Here is a 20856-nt window from a genome sequence, read left to right as displayed (position 1 = left end):
TGTCTTTCAAAACATAAGCATTCATGTTTTCTACATTCACAGAAGTGGATTAAATACTTCCATGATATATTCTATAGGTACCTGGTGTAATTTTCCAAATATTCTGTTTAAAAACAAGAAAAAGAGTGAAGGACTGTCACTAGGTAGGACAGACAAAGAGCTCAAGAAAAATGACATATATTCTATCATAATCATATCCCTAATATGTCATTGAATCCTTGTATGGCAGGGTTAATCGTATCTAATCCATGATTTTCTTTCTTCATATCAGCATTTTTGGGGTTTTTTTTGTGTAGGCACTGTGAAATGGTCAAACAGAATTTCTTAATACTGATCTTAACATGCGTAGCATGGAAAGAAAATTAGTATTTGTCTAATTATTCTCAGTAACTATGCAGAACAGTGGGATTTTTCCCTTTTTCCATGTCTTGTTTTGGGAATTCTGTCTTGGATTCCAGAAATCACAAAATGACACTTCCATCCAGAATGACAAAGATATGAACTACAGACCATTAACATTTTGAATATGTTATTACTGTAATTTTATCTCTTTACTTCTTGACATCTGTGTGATAAACTAAGAAGTATCAGATTTGATGGAAATGGGAGGACATACTGTTTCCAGTTTATCTGGAACAAACTAGCTAGGTCAAAAGCATGTATTTGTAAAGGCTAGAAATATCAAGGAATGTGCAAAGGTGTTTAATTTGCCGCTGCTGAATGAGGCGGGTGTCCTGGTGATGGAGGATGCGGAGAAGGCAGAGCTACTGAATGCCTTCTTTGCTTCAGTCTTCAGTGCCAAGGAAGGCCCTCAGGAATCCCAGGCCCCGGAGGTAAGAGAAGAAGACCACAGAGAGGATGACTTTCCCTTGGTCGAGCAGGACTGCGTGAGGGATCACTTAAGCGATCTGGAAGTCCACAAATCCATGGGCCCCGATGGAATGCACAGACGAGTGCTGAGGGACCTGGCGGATGTCATTGCTGAGCAACTCTCCATCATCTTTGAGAGGTCCTGGAGGACAGGAGAGGTGCCCAAGGACTGGAGAAAGGCCAATGTCACTCCAATCTTCAAAAAGGGCAAGAAGGAGGACCCAGGGAACTACAGGCCGGTCAGTCTCACCTCCATCCCGGGAAAGGTGATGGAGCAGCTTATCCTGGAGGCCATCATCAAGCAAGTGGAAGAAAAGAAGGTTATCAGGAGTACTCAGCATGGATTCACCAAGGGGAAATCATGCCTGACCAATCTGATAGCTTTCTACAATGACATGACCGCATGGGTAGACAAAGGGAGAGCCGTGGATGTTGTCTACCTTGACTTCCGCAAGGCTTTCGACACAGTCTCCCATGATATCCTCCTAGGGAAGCTGAGGAAGTATGGGCTGGATGAGTGGTCGGTGAAGTGGATTGAGAACTGGCTGAATGGCAGAACTCAGAGGGTTGTCATCAGCGGCGCTGAGTCTAGTTGGAGGCCGGTAACTAGTGGTGTCCCCCAGGGGTCAGTACTGGGCCCAGCCTTGTTTAACTTCTTCATCAACGACCTGGATGAAGAGTTAGAATGTACCCTCAGCAAGTTTGCTGATGACACCAAACTGGGAGGAGTGGTAGATACACCAGCAGGCTGTGCTGCCATTCAGCGTGACCTGGACAGGCTGGAAAGTTGGGCAGAGAGGAACCTGATGAATTTCAACAAAGGCAAATGCAGGGTCCTGCACCTTGGGAGGACCATCCCCATGCATCAGTACAGGCTTGGGGTGGACCTGCTGGAGAGCAGCTCTGTGGAGAGGGACCTGGGTGTCCTGGTGGACGACAGGTTAACCATGAGCCAGCAGTGTGCCCTGGCTGCCAAGAAGGCCAATGGCATTCTGGGGTACATTAGGAGGAGTGTGGCCAGCAGGTCGAGAAAGGTTCTCCTTCCCCTCTACATTGCCCTAGGGAGGCCCCGTCTGAAGTACTGTGTCCAGTTCTGGGCTCCCCACTTCAAGAAAGATGAGAAGCTACTGGAGAGAGTCCAGTGGAGGGCTACAAGAATGGTGAGGGGACTGGAACATCTCTGCTACGAGGAGAGGCTGAGGGAGCTGGGCTTGTTCAGCCTGAAGAAGAGAAGGCTGTGAGGGGACCTTATAAATGCTTACAAATATCTCAAGGTGGGTGTCAGGAGGATGGGGCCAAGCTCTTTTCAGTGGTGCCCAGTGACAGGACAAGGGGAAATGTGCACAAAGAGAAGCATAGGAAGTTCCGTCTGAACATGAGGAAGAACTTCTTCCCTCTGAGGGTGACGGAGCCCTGGAACAGGCTGCCCAGGGAGGTTGTGGAGTCTCCTTCTCTGGAGATATTCAAGACCCGCCTGGACAAGGTCCTGTGCAGTCTACTGTAGGTGACCCTGCTTCGGCAGGAGGGTTGGACTAGATGACCCACAGAGGTCCCTTCCAACCCCTACCATTCTGTGTGATTCTGTGATTCTGTAATTTCTTCTGAATGTTTTAAAGGAATAAGCAGAGATTCCCATGGCTTGGGGGACAGTACTTTGAGCAACATGTTATTTTTTTAGGATGCTATACACCTCTATGCTATACATAAGAACAAATTAATTGGATATTAAGAGACTTCACTCATCATGAGTATGTCAGATGTACATACAGCTGTTCAAGCATTGTCTTTAAACTGGATAAAAAGTTTGCAGAATCAACATGAAGGAAGATTAATAAATACCCATTCCCAGGCACCTGTTATTTGATGAACTGAAGTGTGAGCAGTGGGTCAGAATGAAGCCCTACTTATCCAAGAATAAATCTGAAGCACGGATATTTAAAGAATGCATGATATTCAGTATGTGGCATACTGCTTACCAAAGAGTCAAAGTAAACAACAAGCTGTCAGCTGTCATCGAACAGAAAAGTGAGATAAAATAATTCATAAACCCAGAAAGATAAAACAGTGCTGTAAAAGCTCTGTCTTTGTGTGGGACTGAAGACCTCTTTAAAAGATTCATCTAGTTATCAGAAAAAGTGTTACAATGGGAGTGAAGTTTTGATGGAGGATCTGTGAACCTGCAAAAAACATATCACACAGATGCTGTTCTAATTTCATTCCTCAGGAAAGACTATGCCATTGCCTCATGATGCAGAGAAGCCAAGGATTATGAAAGCAATATTTCTGTACATTGAAGACAAACATTTCTTCCTCTGCTTACGTGGACTTACTAGAGCCTTTGCACATGATCTTAGGTGAAAAGAAACTTTAACTGGTACCACTAGTATATTTGGCTAACATCACAGCAATATTCTGTGTTGCATTTTGTTTGTCACAGTGTGACAAAAGTAAATGAACAGCAATTTCAAAAGATAATGGCAAATATAACTATTTTGAGAAAATAGCGCACAATAAAAATGATCAACAGTACAGAAATATCAGTTTAAAACAGCTTTTTCACATTAATATGTTTAATATAAAAGTAATTATAGAAATCATCAAGAATTGTCAACAAAAACTTATGAGACCAGATTTACTTACCAAATTCCTTAGGAACGGTGATAGAGTAAACACAGTTGTGACCAACACTATAATTCTTGGGGTAATTTGGTGATAACACAGTGCCTTCAGAGCCTGTTGACCGGCTTCCACAGGGTGCTAGAAAGTGAAGATAATTGGTTTTGAATAATATAATATCACAAAAAAATTCTGTTTAAAGTTATTCGTTGTGTGTTGCTATATGCTATTACAGTAAATTTTATCACACTTCTGAACCAGATTAAATTTGTATATCCTGGGAAGTACTGAGTATGCAAAACCTTCTCATATATCAAAAGAGAATTGATGGCACTCTGCAGTTTTCCAGATCAATTATTGTTCTTCTTTATCGCTTATCAGCCATCTTAATAAAATAATGATATTCTTTATACACAGTAGTCTATTATTCACAGCACACAAAACTATTATTCATTCGTACGATGCATTATACTCTGATAAAGGCACAGATTATATAGCACTTTTGCACACTAGTAAATTCTTATTTGTTCCAATAGACGTATAATTCAAGATAATGTACAGAACTACTCAAATAAGAAAGTCAGGATTCCTTGACTGAAAATGATGCACCATGTATTTATATCTCCATTATTTATAAGATTATGTATAGAAAGTTGTGAGCAAACACTTTTCTTTATCACATAAACATCATGTTTATTCTACGTTAATAGCTCTAATACTTGATAAAATAGCAGATACACAATGCTATTTACCACAACAATGTATTTTTCTAAGGTTAACAATGGAAGTCATCATTTGAGAGTATTCAAAACTGTGAAGCAAGAAACAGTGCTTTTTCTTCTTTTCCTTCATCAGATGCTCATGTGTATTTGTATGAAACAGTCATAGATGTTAGTGTTTTCCTATGTCTATTACTTGCTTCTTATACATACTTTGTAAATTAGTAGTTGAATCTATTGTCAAGATTCTGGCATCTGTTTAGAATATCTCTTCTAATCACTTTGGACTATAAAGTATTTTTTAATGAGTTTATAGTTAACATATCTATTTAACTAATTTTTCTTGTCTGTTAAGAAATGACTTTCTAAAATAAGTACCACTCAATGTTTCATTTACTAAGAACAAAAAATCTGTTTTTTGTGGTATGCTCTCAAAACATTAACATCTTCTGAATTATATTAAGAAAAAGATGTTTTTCTTACTATTGTTTCAGAAGATTTTATGTCATTACTAGTCATTCTAAACATATGTGTTAATGTAGCTACAAACCATGCATTTTAACACTACATTCAATTCACACAAAATGTAAGGTAGAGTATACCATGAAAAAAACACATATTTTAATGCTAGCAACTTAAGGCTCTGATGCTTTGAGCATGGATTTCTGTAATTCGCATTAACAAAGGTTTCTTTCAGTCTGGTGCAGGTGCCGAGTTTGACAGACTGTGTACCTGAAATGGGAGCAGATGGTACCTATTTCTCCAGTCTGCGTATACAATTAGCAAACAGTTTAATGGGCTAGTGTGAAAGTCATGGTATTTGAAATAGGTCAATAGAAGGATCTTGACTTTTGCTTGTGCATGTGTGCATGCATGTGGTAGAAGTGGCACATATATTAGAGACTAGCAAACGAATCAGGACCCAGAACAGGACATAGTCTTGCTGATGCTCAGTACAGCTTTACCAGTATGGACCCACTCTGAGACAGAGAGCAAGCACTAAGACTACTATACACAAGATTGTTTTCTATGGCTACATGAATAACCTCAGTGTCTTGCCTCAATCTACAGTCATGTAAAATATCAGAAATTCATGCTTTCTTGTGAACAAGTGTTTAGATAATAGAATTGATATTTTTGGCCAAGAGGCAAGAGTCCTGGCTGAACCTCACATCCAGAGACTTACTTGCTTTGAGTTATTTGAAAAACACAAACTAGAAACTCTTCACTAGCTATATGTATTAAATATTTTTGATGAAAACAGAGCTGCTTATTAGCTTGTAAGTAGTCAAGATTTTCTATTCCAGATTTTGGATGAAACAGAAGAGAACATGGAAGAATATAAGCAACAAAAGGACTAAAACCAGAGAAATAAGATTGCCAAAAAGCTTATTACTTCTCCCTAACACCATTTCCTTCTTCACTGTTTGTAAGTTGAATATATGAGTTAATACAATAAAGATGAGTAATACCATCCCACTCCAACACTCATATCAATATTATACTTCCCTAATCAGCAGATGTACAATAATGTGCAAATGCAGGGTAAAATCATGATTCTATTAACATCAATGCCGTTGACACAAAAAGGGATAGAATTTCACCCTTAACTTTTAATAAAACTTGGAGTAATAACACGCAATAGTAATAAAATTGAGTTAGTAGCTGTATATTAGTACTCAGCATATAGTGGACCATTACTTATAAAGTCTATATTTTTTATACCCCTGTTCTTTTCTATTCCTTCAAGTTATGCAGTTAGGCAAGGTATTTGTGATTTTACAAAATTACGAGTATATTTAAAACAGAACAAAGAAAGAAAACCCAATGAGTTTCTTTTAAATAAACATATATTTTTTTCCATAAATTCATTTAACATGCTTAATTTTTCAAACAAAAATAAAATTTACTGCAAGTTTTACAAATTTTTATTCACTTTCCTGTAATGTCTTACACTAAAAACTGTTGCTATTAATATCTGTGTATATAAAATCAACAGCAACATTTGAGAACATTTTTTTAAAGCTAGGAAAACAGAGAAACTAATTATGTTTGTGTCATACACAAGAATTTAAGAAAGCTAGTATGCTTTTAAAGTATACTTGATTCTCTGAGATAGAATTATTATTTAACTATGTATACGTCAAGCCAAAATACTTCACAATATGCGAAAGGTAGTATTATCACAGCTGGTGTAAAAATAATCACCCAAAACAATTTCATTAACAAATGCATGTAGATTTTTAAAAGTGATTAAAACCAGCAATTTTTACAAATTAAAAAATGATGCAAAATGCAGTTTTGCCTAGCTTGCTGAACTGCAACTTCGGTTTTATTTCTTATTGTCCTACTCTGATTTAATTGGCGATAAATTAAACTAATTTCCCTAAGTTCAATTTATTTTGCCCGTGAAAGTATTTGGCAAGTTTTCTCTCCCTGTCCTTATCTAAACCCATGAGCATTTTGTTGTATTTTTTCTCCCCTGTCCAGTTCAGGAGGGGAAGTGAAATACCAGCTTTGGTGGGCACCTGGCATCCAGCCAGGCTAAACCACGACAAGCACCTTCAAAAATCTGCGTGTTCTCATTAATACAAAAGTCTGATTAAAACAACTTCAATGTCTCCGAAACCTGAAGATAATGCCATTTTCTTTTAATAGTTGATATTAATTAAAATGTTTATATGACACATTGTCTGAAACATCTAAATATTTTTCCCACACATTGAATCCCATGAAAGCAATATACAGATGTATTACGTAGTAGGCACATATCTGGTCACATAAGAGGACAAGAGACACAGTACAAGGCTGGAAGCAGGATTTCCAGCAGGGCAGCTTTAGGTGTGAAGTGTCTCAACAGAGTTCCCTGCAGCCTGTGCTATGATGTGCTCAGTGCAGACTGGACTTATTTGTCACTCTGACATATGTGAAGTTTAATTTACAGCAACAATAAAATTCTTGCATTGAGTACTCCATGGCAGTTTATTTCACTTGATGTTCTCATTCTAGAATTTTTCATTCTGCCCTTTCTGAGTTTACCTTTTCCCTTATGGTCTCTCCCTGTTATTTTCCAACTGCTGCTACAATAACTCTATCCTCACAAGAATTCATCTTCCTGGGTCTCAGAAACAAATAGTATAACAGAAAGTTGAATCAAGATGTAAGCACACAGCTGACCTTTGCAATCTGAGAAAATGTTTAACTTCATAAATCTTTAGGTGATAAATAATTTAGGTCTTACAGCAGCAAGACTATCCTCCAAGACCTTTCTGAATGTATCAGGAAGGAGGAAGAGGTTTTTTCGGTATTTTAGGAAATACATTACCTTTTGGGAAATGCTTACTTTAAAATGCCAGAAGTTTCAGGAAGAGGAGATTCTACCCCAGCCAACACTAAACATTACTACTCAGAAATCAAAGATGGATCCGGGGACATGAAACCATAGCTATAGAGAACTAAAAAACATTAATTTGATACAAAACCAAAACACATTTTTGCCTCTGGAAAATATCTAGTATCAAATTGTCTGACTGGATCTAATTATTCCACTGACACAATGCTACCAATGCTATTTCTATTTTAGTTTATTCTCTGACACATAGAAGTACTTCTCAGTATACTGTCCTTGTCCTGCTTTCCAGGATCAGCAATGGGACACTAATAGGAGAGAAAGGCACTAGACTATGGTAAGAATGTGGTAAGAATGAGTGTTGATGCATTGCTCACTGTTTCCTTGAAACATTGTTAGGCATTAATGGCAAAAAGTTCCTTTCCTGTTTGTGCTGAATTTACTGTAATGGTATCTTATCTTGTAAAGTAGCAGTCCCTGCAACCCTTGAAAAAGCTCTGTCATAAGAACAATGAAGTATCACCTACTCTGTATCTTAAACTGGTAAGCTTTTTTACCTGGAAGGTTACCCATCTTGATTGTTATTACTGGTGCACCTTTGTTGAAGAACTAAATTCTACCTCTTTACGGCAAAGCATTCATAAGTAGAGAATACAATATAAAATGCATTACCATCAGCAGTGACAACTTTTGTCACATTTCAGCATACACCAGCAGTAAAAGAAATGTGGACAATCACTGCAGAGAGGCAAAATCACACAACGGAACCACAGATCCCTGTAATCTATGCCTAAATAAAGCAATAAAGTAAAATTTTCCATAGCTCCAGCAAAACATTACAGGGTTAAAAACCCCTGCCATGTCCTTGTTGTTCATATGTTCTCCATCATGCCTTTGCAGTTTACCAAAGAACCAACAAGAAAAAAACTTCAGTAAAAGAACTGTGAAGAATGGACTATGTAAATATCAGAATCAAACTCAGATATCTTAATCTTTTGAAGAAATGAATATTTTTGCTACTGAGTATTATTGTGAAGCTTGAAGCTTTTAATTCTGACTCCTGCTTTTGGATTACCTATTTTCTAGCTCCTACAGCTAAGATCTAACAGTATTTAGTTGTAATTGTAGATTTACGTGCCATATTGCACCACACATTTTTAAGCAGCATTCTTCAGTGGAATCAAACAGCATTCTTCAGTGGGGAATACTGCTTAAAAATGAATGGCACAATATGCCTTTATGTCATACAGATAATCTAATTACACAGGTACAAAAATTTAAAAAAAAATGAAGAATAGCTATGCATAAACTCTGCAAAAGGAGGAAAAATATACCTTGAAGAACTGCTAATGGGATACTAACTTTTTATCTAATAGGCCACAGTTTCAAAACCCACATTAGAATACCTAATATTTAGTTGGTCTAAATCAGTAGATTAAGAAAAATAATTATTTGGTGACATGATGTATGTTTTTGGAATTTAATACAGTAAATCATTGATTGCTATTTCTCCTGGCCTGATATAAGACAATATCATTCTATTTATCCTTTTAAATCCAAATGACCAGGTTTTCAGTTGTAATGATTTCTTGTAATGGTTAAGTCAAGACTAATACACAGGCAATAAGAAAACAAATATAGTGACTGATACATCATCACCAGAAACAAAATAAGAAAAAAAATGCAAAGGAAATCCTAACAGATAAAAATGGTAGACTAATTTTTTTTCAACTTCCAAATTAGAGATACTTATCTTGTGGATAACAGCCTGCAAATGTGAATGTGATGAAGCACCTAAAATTGTTTTGAATACACAATGAATATGGAAAACGCAATCTGATGTAGAAATACATATTTTGGTTGCTGTTTGAAAATACATAATACATTAGAAATAAAAAGACAACAAATACAGAGAGAGAGAGAGTGCATGATCATACAGCTGGAAAGCAGTACCAAAGAAAACAATATCATAAAGAATATGGAAGCTTTGCATGCTGTCATCTCTTCAGTCTTCACAACACAGTTTAATTATGACAATCAAAATTGACTTAAAAAATGAGAGAGAAGCTCAGGCCTATATGTGTTAATAGTATTTGAAAGTGGTTAGTTGAAACAGAGGCCAGCAGACATTGGCAAAATCCTCTCAGGAATCCAGAAACCTATGAAAGCAGGACCTGAATCATTAAGAGAAACTGGAGAAATGATAACATTAAAAACAAATAAACCAAAGAGAGAAATTTTAATTAGCAACTTAAAAAAATATTAGCAAATGTAGAAATGCAAAATCAAAAGCACCTAGCTAGATATTGTAGAAAAACTTACTGGGTCAAATATTTGAGTTTCAGCACAACGTTACCATAGACAAAGACACCTCTGAGCAAGGCTTTCTTGTATTAGATGTAGAAGGTAACATTTCTGCTCCATTCAAGAGCACTAAAGTCTCAGCAGGAGCACCACATCAAGTTTTTGGCAATAAACAAAAAAAGAAAAAATAGTAAGAAAAAAAGAAGGTTCTATTATGATCTAGCAGGAAATTTTTAAATAATTGATTTTGTTCAATGTCCGAAAGAGAAGAATGAGACCATGAGCAGACTGCTTACTTTCTGAAGGTGTGGCAGGTAGAGAGAAAGATTAGAGAAACAGATTTTTCTATTCGTCCGTAGAAGATAGGACAAGAAATAACTGCCAACAATCTCAGTAAAACTAGTTAATTTTAGATATTCTCATAACTACTTTTGGGAAGTTACTGGATTTTTTAGCAATTCCTGGAAGAACAAGACATATAAATTTCTGTCACAATCTGTTAAGTATATCCAAGCAGACAAGAGACAGTACTTCACCTTCTCGTAACTGGTTATGTATCTACCCATATTAATTGATTGTAGCATGAGAAAGGGGTACATTCAGTTTTCTTGGTGCTGGCAATACTAAAACCACAAATTGAGCTGTTATAGTGTGATGGGTTATTTTATTTGATTTTGAAGAGGAAGGATATTTTTTCATGCTGAAAGGTAAAACTCATAAAGAAAAAAGTTTATTAATAAAGAAGTACAAAATGGGAGAGCCCCCAAAGGGCAATTCTTCCAATATTAAAAAACTATCATAAACTTGAATTATAAAATATTTGGAAGTTTTCTGAAGCATGTATTATCAAGAAAATCTACCTTACAAGGAGAGAACCAAGGAACTCAAAATCTGTGTAGTTTAGCAGAGAAGGATGATTTGATACATTTTAAGGAGGACATTTCAAGAGGTACATCTTTCTTTTCAATAAAAAGAAGCAAAAGGAAATTTAGCAGAAGCTAAAGCTATCTTTCAACTTGTGCTTTTGTTGTTATTTTATACATAATGTACATACACATATATAAAATGCAATTAGTCACACAAATTATTTCTCTGTAGATTTATTCAACAGTTCATCAAGTTTTACCTCTAAAACCAACAAAACCACCAACAAATCAAAATAACTTTGTGTATTCAGTTTCCATTCCATGAACTTTAAAACAAAACTAAATGTCTTTCTGAAGATATGATAAGTAGATTTTATGCAGTTGAATATGAGATATGCTTTTACATTCAGGAGAAAAAAAAATACAAAGGAGGATAGTTTTAGCAAAGCTTTAGAAACAAGTTTTGCTCTCATTTTAATGATTAATGATTATTAAACTTTAATTATTTTCCTTTTTTTCCATATGAACTCTGGTGAACACAATTTTAAAATGTTCTATATTGTTTTCTTAGATACTGAAATAATATGTTGCTTATAAGTTGTTTGCTAAATTTTCTTATTTTAGCCAAGTTTGCGGAAAGTCTGAAATTAATTTTCTGATGTGAACTGAGATGTGGCAGAAGGTTGATATCCTACATTTTTTCTGCTGCAGAATGTGACCACAGCTGATAGCTCCTTCATGATATTGGCTGTTATTCAAATAGTCAAAATACCATCTATTTACAAATTTATTTCTTCCTTATTTTTGCTGTATTTTTCCTGAACAAATGCAGTTAGCAGGAAATTAGGCATATTTCTCTTTCTGTCCTGTCTGAATTAATCTATGTCCATTTCAAATAGGCAGTGGAGTGCAGGAGTATAAAAGCAAAATCCTGTGCTCCTATTTAAACTGTCAAAGTACTAGAGCAAAAATTAAAGAAAAAATTGAAAAGTGAGAGTCCCACTTATAAAAAGTGAAGGGTATGCTCGACCTCTTGACCAGACTAGCAGTGGCTTGGTGCAGGTTCCGGAGAAGGTAAAGGCCTCAGCCATGGTCAGGCTGTGAACTACTCTGGTTTCAGTCTGTTCCTTGTAAACCCGCAACGGAGCAGAGTGACACAGTGAGCATCAATGCATATGAGCTTGGAGCACTGAACATGCAATTAACTCATGAATAGCAAGTGGCATTTCCAAGACTCACTTGTCAAGGAACAAAGAAAGCTGTTGGTACAAGGAGTCTCACTCCCATCTTTCCCATTGCATGTAACTTGACTCTAAGCCAACTACTTTTTTCCATACATATGACAGCCTAAGTGAGCATTCTCAGAGCTCTCCCTGCTAGGCAGAGTGGCTGCACAACTGGGATCTCACCTGGAGCTGGGATGCCTCTCTTGCTCCTTGAGGCAGAGAGACCGCTGCAGATCTTTAGTAAGTGACTGAGATCGCGCATAACCTTGTAGTACAATATCTTTAATTTTGCCTTGGTAACTTTGATAGCATGCTGAATTGATGCTAATGAAACATTTATATATAATCATTTAGATATAGACTGTTGATCAAGTCTGGGGCTAAGTCTGGATCCAGCTGTACCTAGACTCCTCTCTGAGAAGGAGTTCACAAAGCAAGCAGTTCCATTTTGAACCTTGTGACTAAAGAGGAGTCTTCCTTACCCTTTTGTCTCTCATCTCTCTGTGAATCGTTCCAGCTTGGGTGTAACTCACTTTTCCTTTGTATGTTTCTTCCATGTAGTAAGAGAGTGTTAAGTGGCATATTTATAACATCATATTAAAACCACTTCTGCTTAAACATTTTACAGTGGTTCTTTAAGGATCCTAAGTCACTCATTTGTGACAAAGGGTAGAGCTAGACATCAGGAATAATTTATTGTCAAAGCCTGTGGCATATAGATGTCAAAATATCTGGTAGATAAGCATAATTAGATATTAAATAAATATGTTTAATGTCTTAATAATGTATTTATAAAACTAAAAATTTAACCTGATTGAAATTAGGCTAAAATTAGGTGTCTTGTTAAATCACTGTTTAACAGATACACTAGCAAATTTTGAATCAAAAATAGCTAAATTGCAGACAATTAATAATCATAATTCTTCATTTTTCTACTAGTAGTGCAACAGATAGCTTTCTGTAAGAAAAATAATTCAACAAGTAGCAGTGGTATAAATTAATTTCCGGTGTGGTGCAGTCTTCTAGTCTCTTAAGTGGTGTTTAGTGCACTAATTTTTAATTAGCTTTTCGAGGAAGTTTATGCAGCTCATGAAGACCTCACTGAATAATCACATTGCCTTTCTGCAACAGGTAAAGACTTTTTAAAATGTTGCTTGCCTCTGGAACAAAGGACAGGATTGAGGTCTCTCTGGCTTACTGTTCCCAGGCAAGCTGGAGGATGGTGAGGTGCCTCCACTCTGTCACATTTCTCACTGCAGCAGAGATCTCTGGCTCCAGTTGATAAATACACTACAACACCAGGAGATATGTTTCCAGGAGTCTGGCTCACTTCAGAAAGACTCACTGAATAAGGTTGTGGTTCCTTCATTTAAGTAATGTTTTATTTCATCTTTGCAATTTAGTGGAGTTAAAGTAGCAGGCTCTGAGAATGGAGACATCTAATAAGAGAAAATGTTGTCTAACATATGCTAAGTCTTGGCAATGAAACAATCTCTGCTCATAATAAATAGAAGTGGAATAGGCCTTTGCAGTCAGCCTGTGCCTCTGCACAGGTTCACTCTTGTGAAAGAGCACACCAGAGTTATAGCTTCCACAGCTGAAAAACAATAACTAAATGAAAATTTAAAACTGCTTTTCAAGTCAATCATCTGCAGCAAAGTTTTGACATGATATTTAAGGAACTTCTAGAGGCAAACAATCAATTGAAAACAATTTATCTACCAACACAATAAATGAATAAAAAATAAGAGAAAAGAAAATTGGCAGTAGTAGTGTCTTCTGGGAGAAACCATTTGGGAGTCTTTCAAGTCTATTTAGACAGCAAGAGGAAAAACGTATGACATGATGGATGTGTAGAAGTAAAAATAAGTCCAAGCTTAACAAAGCTTAACAAATTTTCAGCTACAATAGCAGAATTGAGACATTGACTTATGAGAAAGTACAAATGAAAGATGTGTAAGGATTTACAGATCTCTTCATAAGAAATAATCATCCGCTCCAATCAGAAACTTACTTCCTTTTCTTGGAGGCCATGCAGCTTCTGTGTTATTTGTTTATGCACCTGTGCACTCTTTATATCTAAATTGTATTTCATCACTCATTTGGTTTAAGGAAGAATCATTCCTATTATGTGATGAAGAGTGTGATGACTGCTTCTAAGTCATTTGATAGACAATGTAGCTGAGGTCTCACTGAGAATATTTTTTTTTCCATAAACTTAGTGGACAAGGACATACTTAAAACATCTTCTCATTTTGTAGAAGAAGAAACCTACAAAAAGTGAGGATCAAGTTATAATTATGAGCCTTCTTTTAACTCATTAACTTTATGAGTTCATTTAGAACTGCACAGAACCAAGAATATACTTATTGCTGGAGAGCTGGTAAGTGATATAATCTCCTGAATCTTGTTTTGATAACAAGACTCTCACTATTTTAGGGGTGGGGAGGCTGTAACGAGTGTATCACCCATCCAAAATCCTTGATGTTGTTGTATGCTGCCCATCTGCATGCCTCGAGAATGTCTCTTTCCCCAAATGAGTTTTCTAGTACTAGTAGTGAATCATACCTGCTACAAAGAGTAAGACTTTTCTTGAATTATCTGAGAATATTATTACTACACTAGAATGAAACCCTATAACTCATAGCTTCCAAGTGATTGATGATCAATTGATTTCCAAGTGATTTCCAGTATTTTGAATGTGTGTGTCCATTGGCAGTTTGAAAAGAAATTACAATAACAGTTAATTAATTTAATTTTAAATTTGAGATCTGACAACTAAAGATAAATTAACTGAAGTCACTGCAATCTGCTCAGTCTTAGCTTTCTTTGCCATCATTGCTGCTTATGTTTGCAACATAGACTTTTAAGTCAATTTTAAGAAGACAGAAGTCCCGACTTTCCAAATTCCCTTTTTTAAATGATTCCCTCTTTCAATTTTCACCCGTACTTGTGGGTAATTAAATTTACCAGTGGATTGATACCTAAAAAGTAAATATCAGTTTGCTATAAGAAACTGTTCTTAAGAGAAAAAAGTCAAGCTAATAAGTTTCCTAGAGAATAAAATGCCATGGTACACCCAAAATGATATGAACACTAATAAACACAATTCTGTGCTTAAAAGGGAAAAATACATTAAATTGCAAACAGTAAGAACAGCTATCTCAATTCAACTACTTAAATACCTGACTTAATTAAAGGTTTACATAAGGTCATTCTCAAAGCAGTAATAAATTAAACATGACAATTCAATAATACAGCTGAAAGAAAAATAAGTATACTAAAACACAAATAATACAAGCAAACAACAGCAGCAAAGCATTGCTGGTGTTAAATACACGTGTAAAGGAATAAAGTCAAAAAGAAGTAAGATTTCCCCAGAGCATGTTTCATCTCACCCTGTAGGATAGACTTGTATGTGACTGTTTCAAATGGCAAGAGAAATGTCTTTTAACATTATTATAGATGAAGCCACAGATTGATGTTCTTAATTCTAGGGTTCTAATACACAGCTGTCTAGTCACCTATGCACTCTACATGACCAGCAGAAGGAAAAACACATTCTATTATTCCCACTCTGGAGAACTCTAGTTCTCAGCTACTAATCAAGAAGTTGAAGAAGTATCAGACTAAAAAAAGCGCACAAGAGAGGAAAAAAAAAAAACAAAACAGAAAAAATCCCCCAAATCATACACAATCTATAAGTACAATCACATTCCAGTTAGAAGAAAACAAAAATAATTAGTTCATCCCAGTCAGTGAGGAACAAGGACCCAATTCATGAAACACAGGAAAGAAAAACAGGGTAAGACACAACTGCTAACAGTAAAATAAACAATAGTCATAATAACTGGTCTATGGAATGAACAGCTATAAGCACAAATGCAGATTAAAAATATAAAATAATAATAATACAATATTGGCCTTTAAAATAAATAAACAGACAAAAAAATGAAAATAAAAACACCCACAAAACTCACTAATCTAGCCTAGACTGCTTTTGCGCAACCTGGTGGAAGTGGGTCTACATACAAAAGAAATACTTTTTCTGTAAAAGACAGCTACATTACTCTGATATTGCCAGTAATGTCTCTAATTGATTTTGAATAACAGTATAACTTGTCAGCACATATTAAGACATTTCAACCACTGATTATGGATTTATATAACATAAGACTAAGAAGGGTAATTTTTATGGTTGTGGCCTCTTGCATAACATGAAGCACGGAATTTCACCAGTGTAAAACTCTCAAACTCTTTCTTCTTGGTTGAGCTAAAGAATATCTATGCATATTGCTTACCTCTTCTGTGTGTAGCTACTTTCTGATTACACTGTATCTCTTGCTAACTCTTGAATTCTTTACTATATTTAAAGAAAGATTACAACAATTACATTTCTAATTTCAAATGTTTTATGCATATCCATTGCAAGTCAAGCTTTGGGTACACAGAAGAAAAGCAAATGTCTAGGACAGAGGATAGACTAGGAAGGAGAGGAAGATAAAGAAATACATGAAAAGGAGGGAGGTCATGGTTTCAGATGACATAGTCCTGACAGCTTCTCTTCCAAGTGTATACAGAGGTGACAACAAAAACTGGAAAGACCCTAGCTTCACAGTTTTTTCATGGCTGATTTTGTCAACAGCAGTAATGCAACACATTTAGATGAACTTCCTGTCTATGTCTAATATGTCCTTAAAGATTTTTAATAAAATTTTGAGTCTATCTGCATATAATTTCTGGAGTACCTAAAATCTTCTTTTACAGAATCTTTGTTTGATTTCCTTAACATTCCTTTTGATTCCTTGTATTTTAAATATAAAATGAATTAAATATGTTACATGAGATAGATTTTCAATGAACTGTACTGGTTAGAAATGTTTTAAAAATTTAGAAAGGAGCTGTTTCCTTTTGAGCCCTGTTAAATCTAATATTTGACAGGTGTGGTTATTTTAAGAAAAAACAGTCATTAAAGATAATATGATTCTTGCCTTGAGTAGTGACTGTAGATTTCAGCTGCATGAATTCTAAATTCAGTTGAGATGCTAGACAGAAATGCAGGATAATATATATGTGTTACCCACATGAAGCAAAAGTTAGAAAATCACTATCCTGTTTTGAGTACATTGAAACAAGTTAGTAGTTTGTGACTCCTTTGGCTAACAGCCTTCACTTCTGAACATGCCCAGGACTAGTCTAGGAAAGTTCAACTGTCTACAGTTAAATATTAAATTGCAAGTATCTCTGATAATTCTATTAAAAAAAAATGTTGAACTGATACACAAAAAACAGGTATCTAGTCTCTGAGGAAGAGGAATCATCGCAGCTGGTTTTTGCTAAGATTTTAAATGGGATCGTAGAATCATAGAATGCTTTGGGTTGGAAGGGACCTTTAGAGGTCATCTAGTCCAACCCCCCTGCAGTGGGCAAGGACATCTTTAATTAGTCTTTGAATTATGTTAATTGAAGAAGATCTCAATCCCTAGGGATGCCTTAAGACAAAAACAAAACAAGGTTGCTGATTTTTGTGTGCCTGGAAGACCTTCACATGTTCTTAACTTGCATCACTGGGATTCTTTAGTGGTCAGCAACCCAGAGAATCTTATTTGCTTCATTTCAAATCACCAAGCTGAAGAAGGCATAAGCTACAGATCTACTTCTCAGTATCAGAATGATAGATTTAAGGCATTTTGATTCATCCATTTAAAAGTATTTTTAATTGCATTTCTCAGCAATCTAAGACTGTTTTATTTCCTTGTAATAAGGATTACATGTGAGAGTTTCAATTTTACTTTTCCTTGAACTCTGAGGTCTGAGAAATAGACTCTCCTATATCTGAAGGCAAGACGCAAACACCACTTTCATGTTATCTTTATTTATTCTAGTGTTAACACTGACTCATCAGAATATATGTCATGGGCTAGGATGCTCTATGAGGAAAAAAAAAAAACCTTTTAAATATAATTCTGCTAGAATTTTAACAATCCGCAGAGGACTAGTCATGATTTCAAGGTAATTTACCTAACTATTAAAAGCTAATCGTCACATGTCTATACTCAAGGTCATTTCTTCTATGAGCATTTATCCTGCACTTAACGGAAGTGAAATTGATGCTGAATTTACTCCCTAGTCACATAGTATTGAGGATTTATCTTTGTGCATTTGACTCTAGATTTGATTATGCAGTATAATTTTGTGACATCTGTGAACTTCGCCATCTCAATTTCATGTGAAGTTGTATTAGATGACACAATTCTCAACACAAATACACATGGAGTCTTTGTGGTAAGCTTCCTTTATTGTGATTATTTTTAAATAACCTAAAACCCACTATCATACCAAAAACTTTCAATTCTTACCTTGCAATCAAATATTAATCCTAACACATCATGTTACATTTCCCTTTACAAATAACCTTTCTTCGTGGAACTGTGTCAAAAGTTTTTAAAAGTTCAATGATATGATATCACCTGTGGTGAATTTCGTTCTTATGCCTGTGGATCTCTCAGACTTCCCATTAAGCTTCACTTTCCTCTTCAAAAGTTATATTGATTTTTCTTCAACATGTTTAGCCATGCATCTCCTAGTTCTGTTCTTTTTTTACAATCTCTACCACTTTTCTAGCTGTGGAAATTGACCAGTTGCTCATCATGGAAGATTTTGGATATACTCACCACCTTCCACTACTTTGATAGAAAGGCTTACTTAACCTGAAGGTCAGCATTAGTACTTCAAACACATCACATCTAGGCTCTTTCAGAACTACACAGGAAAGGTTGTCTCATCCTAGCAACGTGCTGTGGTTCTGTTTATTGATCTTCTTTAACATCTCTCCTATAACTGCTTCCGTTTTGACACAGCTCCTTAGAGCCAAAGGAGTGTTTCTAACGCCAGACCTTTCTGGTTACCTCTGTAAGGTAATATAAAAAAACCTAACCTAACCTAACCTAACCTAACCTAACCTAACCTAACCTAACCTAACCTAACCTAACCTTACAGACTCTCTAGGAAAGACAGACCAACAAGGAGAGGTGGGGGAGTTGCTCTATATGTGAGGGAGCAACTGGAATGCATTGAGCTTGGCCCGGGGGCAAATGAGGAACGAGCTGAAAGCTTGTGGATTAGAATTAAGGGACAGGCTCACACGGGTGACATTACGGTGGGTGTATACTACAGGCCACCTGACCAGGAGGAGGAGGTTGATGAGGCCTTCTACAGGCAGCTGCAAGCAGCCTCACAGTCACAGGCCCTGGTTCTCATGGGGGACTTCAACCAACCTGACATCAGCTGGGAGGACCATACAGCTAGGCAGGTGCAATCCAGGAGGTTCCTACAGAGCATCGATGATAACTTTCTGATGCAAGTGGTGGAGGAACCAACAAGGAAAGGCGTGCTGCTGGACCTCGTGTTAACAAACAAGGAGGGACTGGTGGAGGATGTGAAGGTTGGAGGTAGACTCGGCTGCAGTGACCATGAAATGGTCGAGTTCAGGATCCTGCGTGGAGGAAGCAGGGCGATAAGCAGGATCAAAACCCTGGATCTCAGGAGGGCTAACTTTGCCCTCTTCAAGGAGCTACTGGGAGGAATCCCGTGGGCCAGGGCTCTCGAAGGCAGGGGGGTCCATGAGTGCTGGTCGCTCTTTAAACAACACTTGTTCCATGCACAGGAGCAATGCATCCCCTTGAGAAAGAAATTTAGCAAAGGAGGCAGGAGACCTGCATGGTTAAACAAGGAGCTTCTAGCGGAGATCAGGCGGAAGAGAAAGGTCCATGGAATGTGGAAAGAGGGACAGGCCACTTGGGAAGAGTACAGAAACGTGGTGAGAGCATGCAGGGATGCGACGAGGAAGGCCAAGGCTCACCTGGAATTGAAGCTGGCAAGGGATGTCAAAAACAACAAGAAGGGCTTCTTCAACTACATCAGCAGCAAAAGGAAGGCTAGGGACAACGTGCGCCCGCTGCTGAATGAGGCGGGTGTCCTGGTGACGGAGGATGCGGAGAATGCAGAGCTACTGAATGCCTTCTTTGCTTCAGTCTTCAGTGCTAAGACTGGCCCTCAGGAAACCCAGGCCCCGGAGGTAAGAGAAGAAGCCTACAAAGAGGACGAGTTTCCCTTGGTCGAGGAGGACTGTGTGAGGGATCGCTTAAGTGATCTGGATGTTCAGAAATCCATGGGCCCCGATGGAATGCACAGACGAGTGCTGAGGGAGCTGGCGGATGTCATTGCTGAGCCACTCTCCATCATCTTTGAGAGGTCCTGGAGGACAGGAGAGGTGCCCGAGGAATGGAGAAAGTCCAATGTCACTCCAATCTTCAAAAAGGGCAAGAAGGAGGACCCAGGGAACTACAGGCCAGTCAGCCTCACCTCCATCCCGGGAAAGGTGATGGAGCAGCTTATCCTGGAGGCCATCATCAAGCAAGTGGAAGAAAAGAACGTTATCAGGAGTAGTCAGCATGGATTCACCAAGGGGAAATCATGCCTGACCAATCTGATAGCTTTCTACAATGACATGACTGGCTGGGTAGACGAAGGGAGAGCCGTGGATGTTGTCTACCTTGACTTCAGCAAGGCTTTCGACACAGTCTCCCATGATATCCTCCTAGGGAAGCTGAGGAAGTGTGGGCTGGATGAGTGGTCGGTGAAGTGGATTGAGAACTGGCTGAATGGCAGAACTCAGAGGGTTGTTATCAGCGGCGCTGAGTCTAGTTGGAGGCTGGTGACAAGTGGTGTTCCCCAGGGGTCAGTACTGGGCCCAGTCTTGTTTAACTTCTTCATCAACGACCTGGATGAAGAGTTAGAATGTACCCTTAGCAAGTTTGCTGATGACACCAAACTGGGAGGTGTGGTAGATACACCAGAAGGCTGTGCTGCTATTCAGCACAACCTGGATAGGCTGGAAAGCTGGA

The 20856-nt window shown here is 37.4% G+C and overlaps 1 protein-coding gene across 4 annotated transcripts in view; it reads right to left on the bottom strand.

Moving 5' to 3' along the window:
- Positions 1-20856, bottom strand: part of CSMD3 (CUB and Sushi multiple domains 3) — a 767725-nt gene that overhangs the window by 185676 nt on the left and 561193 nt on the right. For all 4 annotated transcript variants that reach the window (XM_075415663.1, XM_075415665.1, XM_075415666.1 and 1 more), the window contains one exon: positions 3511-3627. In XM_075415663.1, the coding sequence (XP_075271778.1) occupies positions 3511-3627 (117 nt within the window). The remainder of the gene's footprint in view (positions 1-3510; positions 3628-20856) is intronic.

This window comes from Opisthocomus hoazin, chromosome 3 (genome assembly GCF_030867145.1).
Source record: "Opisthocomus hoazin isolate bOpiHoa1 chromosome 3, bOpiHoa1.hap1, whole genome shotgun sequence".
In the NCBI taxonomy this organism is placed as follows: domain Eukaryota; kingdom Metazoa; phylum Chordata; class Aves; order Opisthocomiformes; family Opisthocomidae; genus Opisthocomus; species Opisthocomus hoazin.
This window is presented reverse-complemented; position numbering and strand designations above follow the sequence as displayed.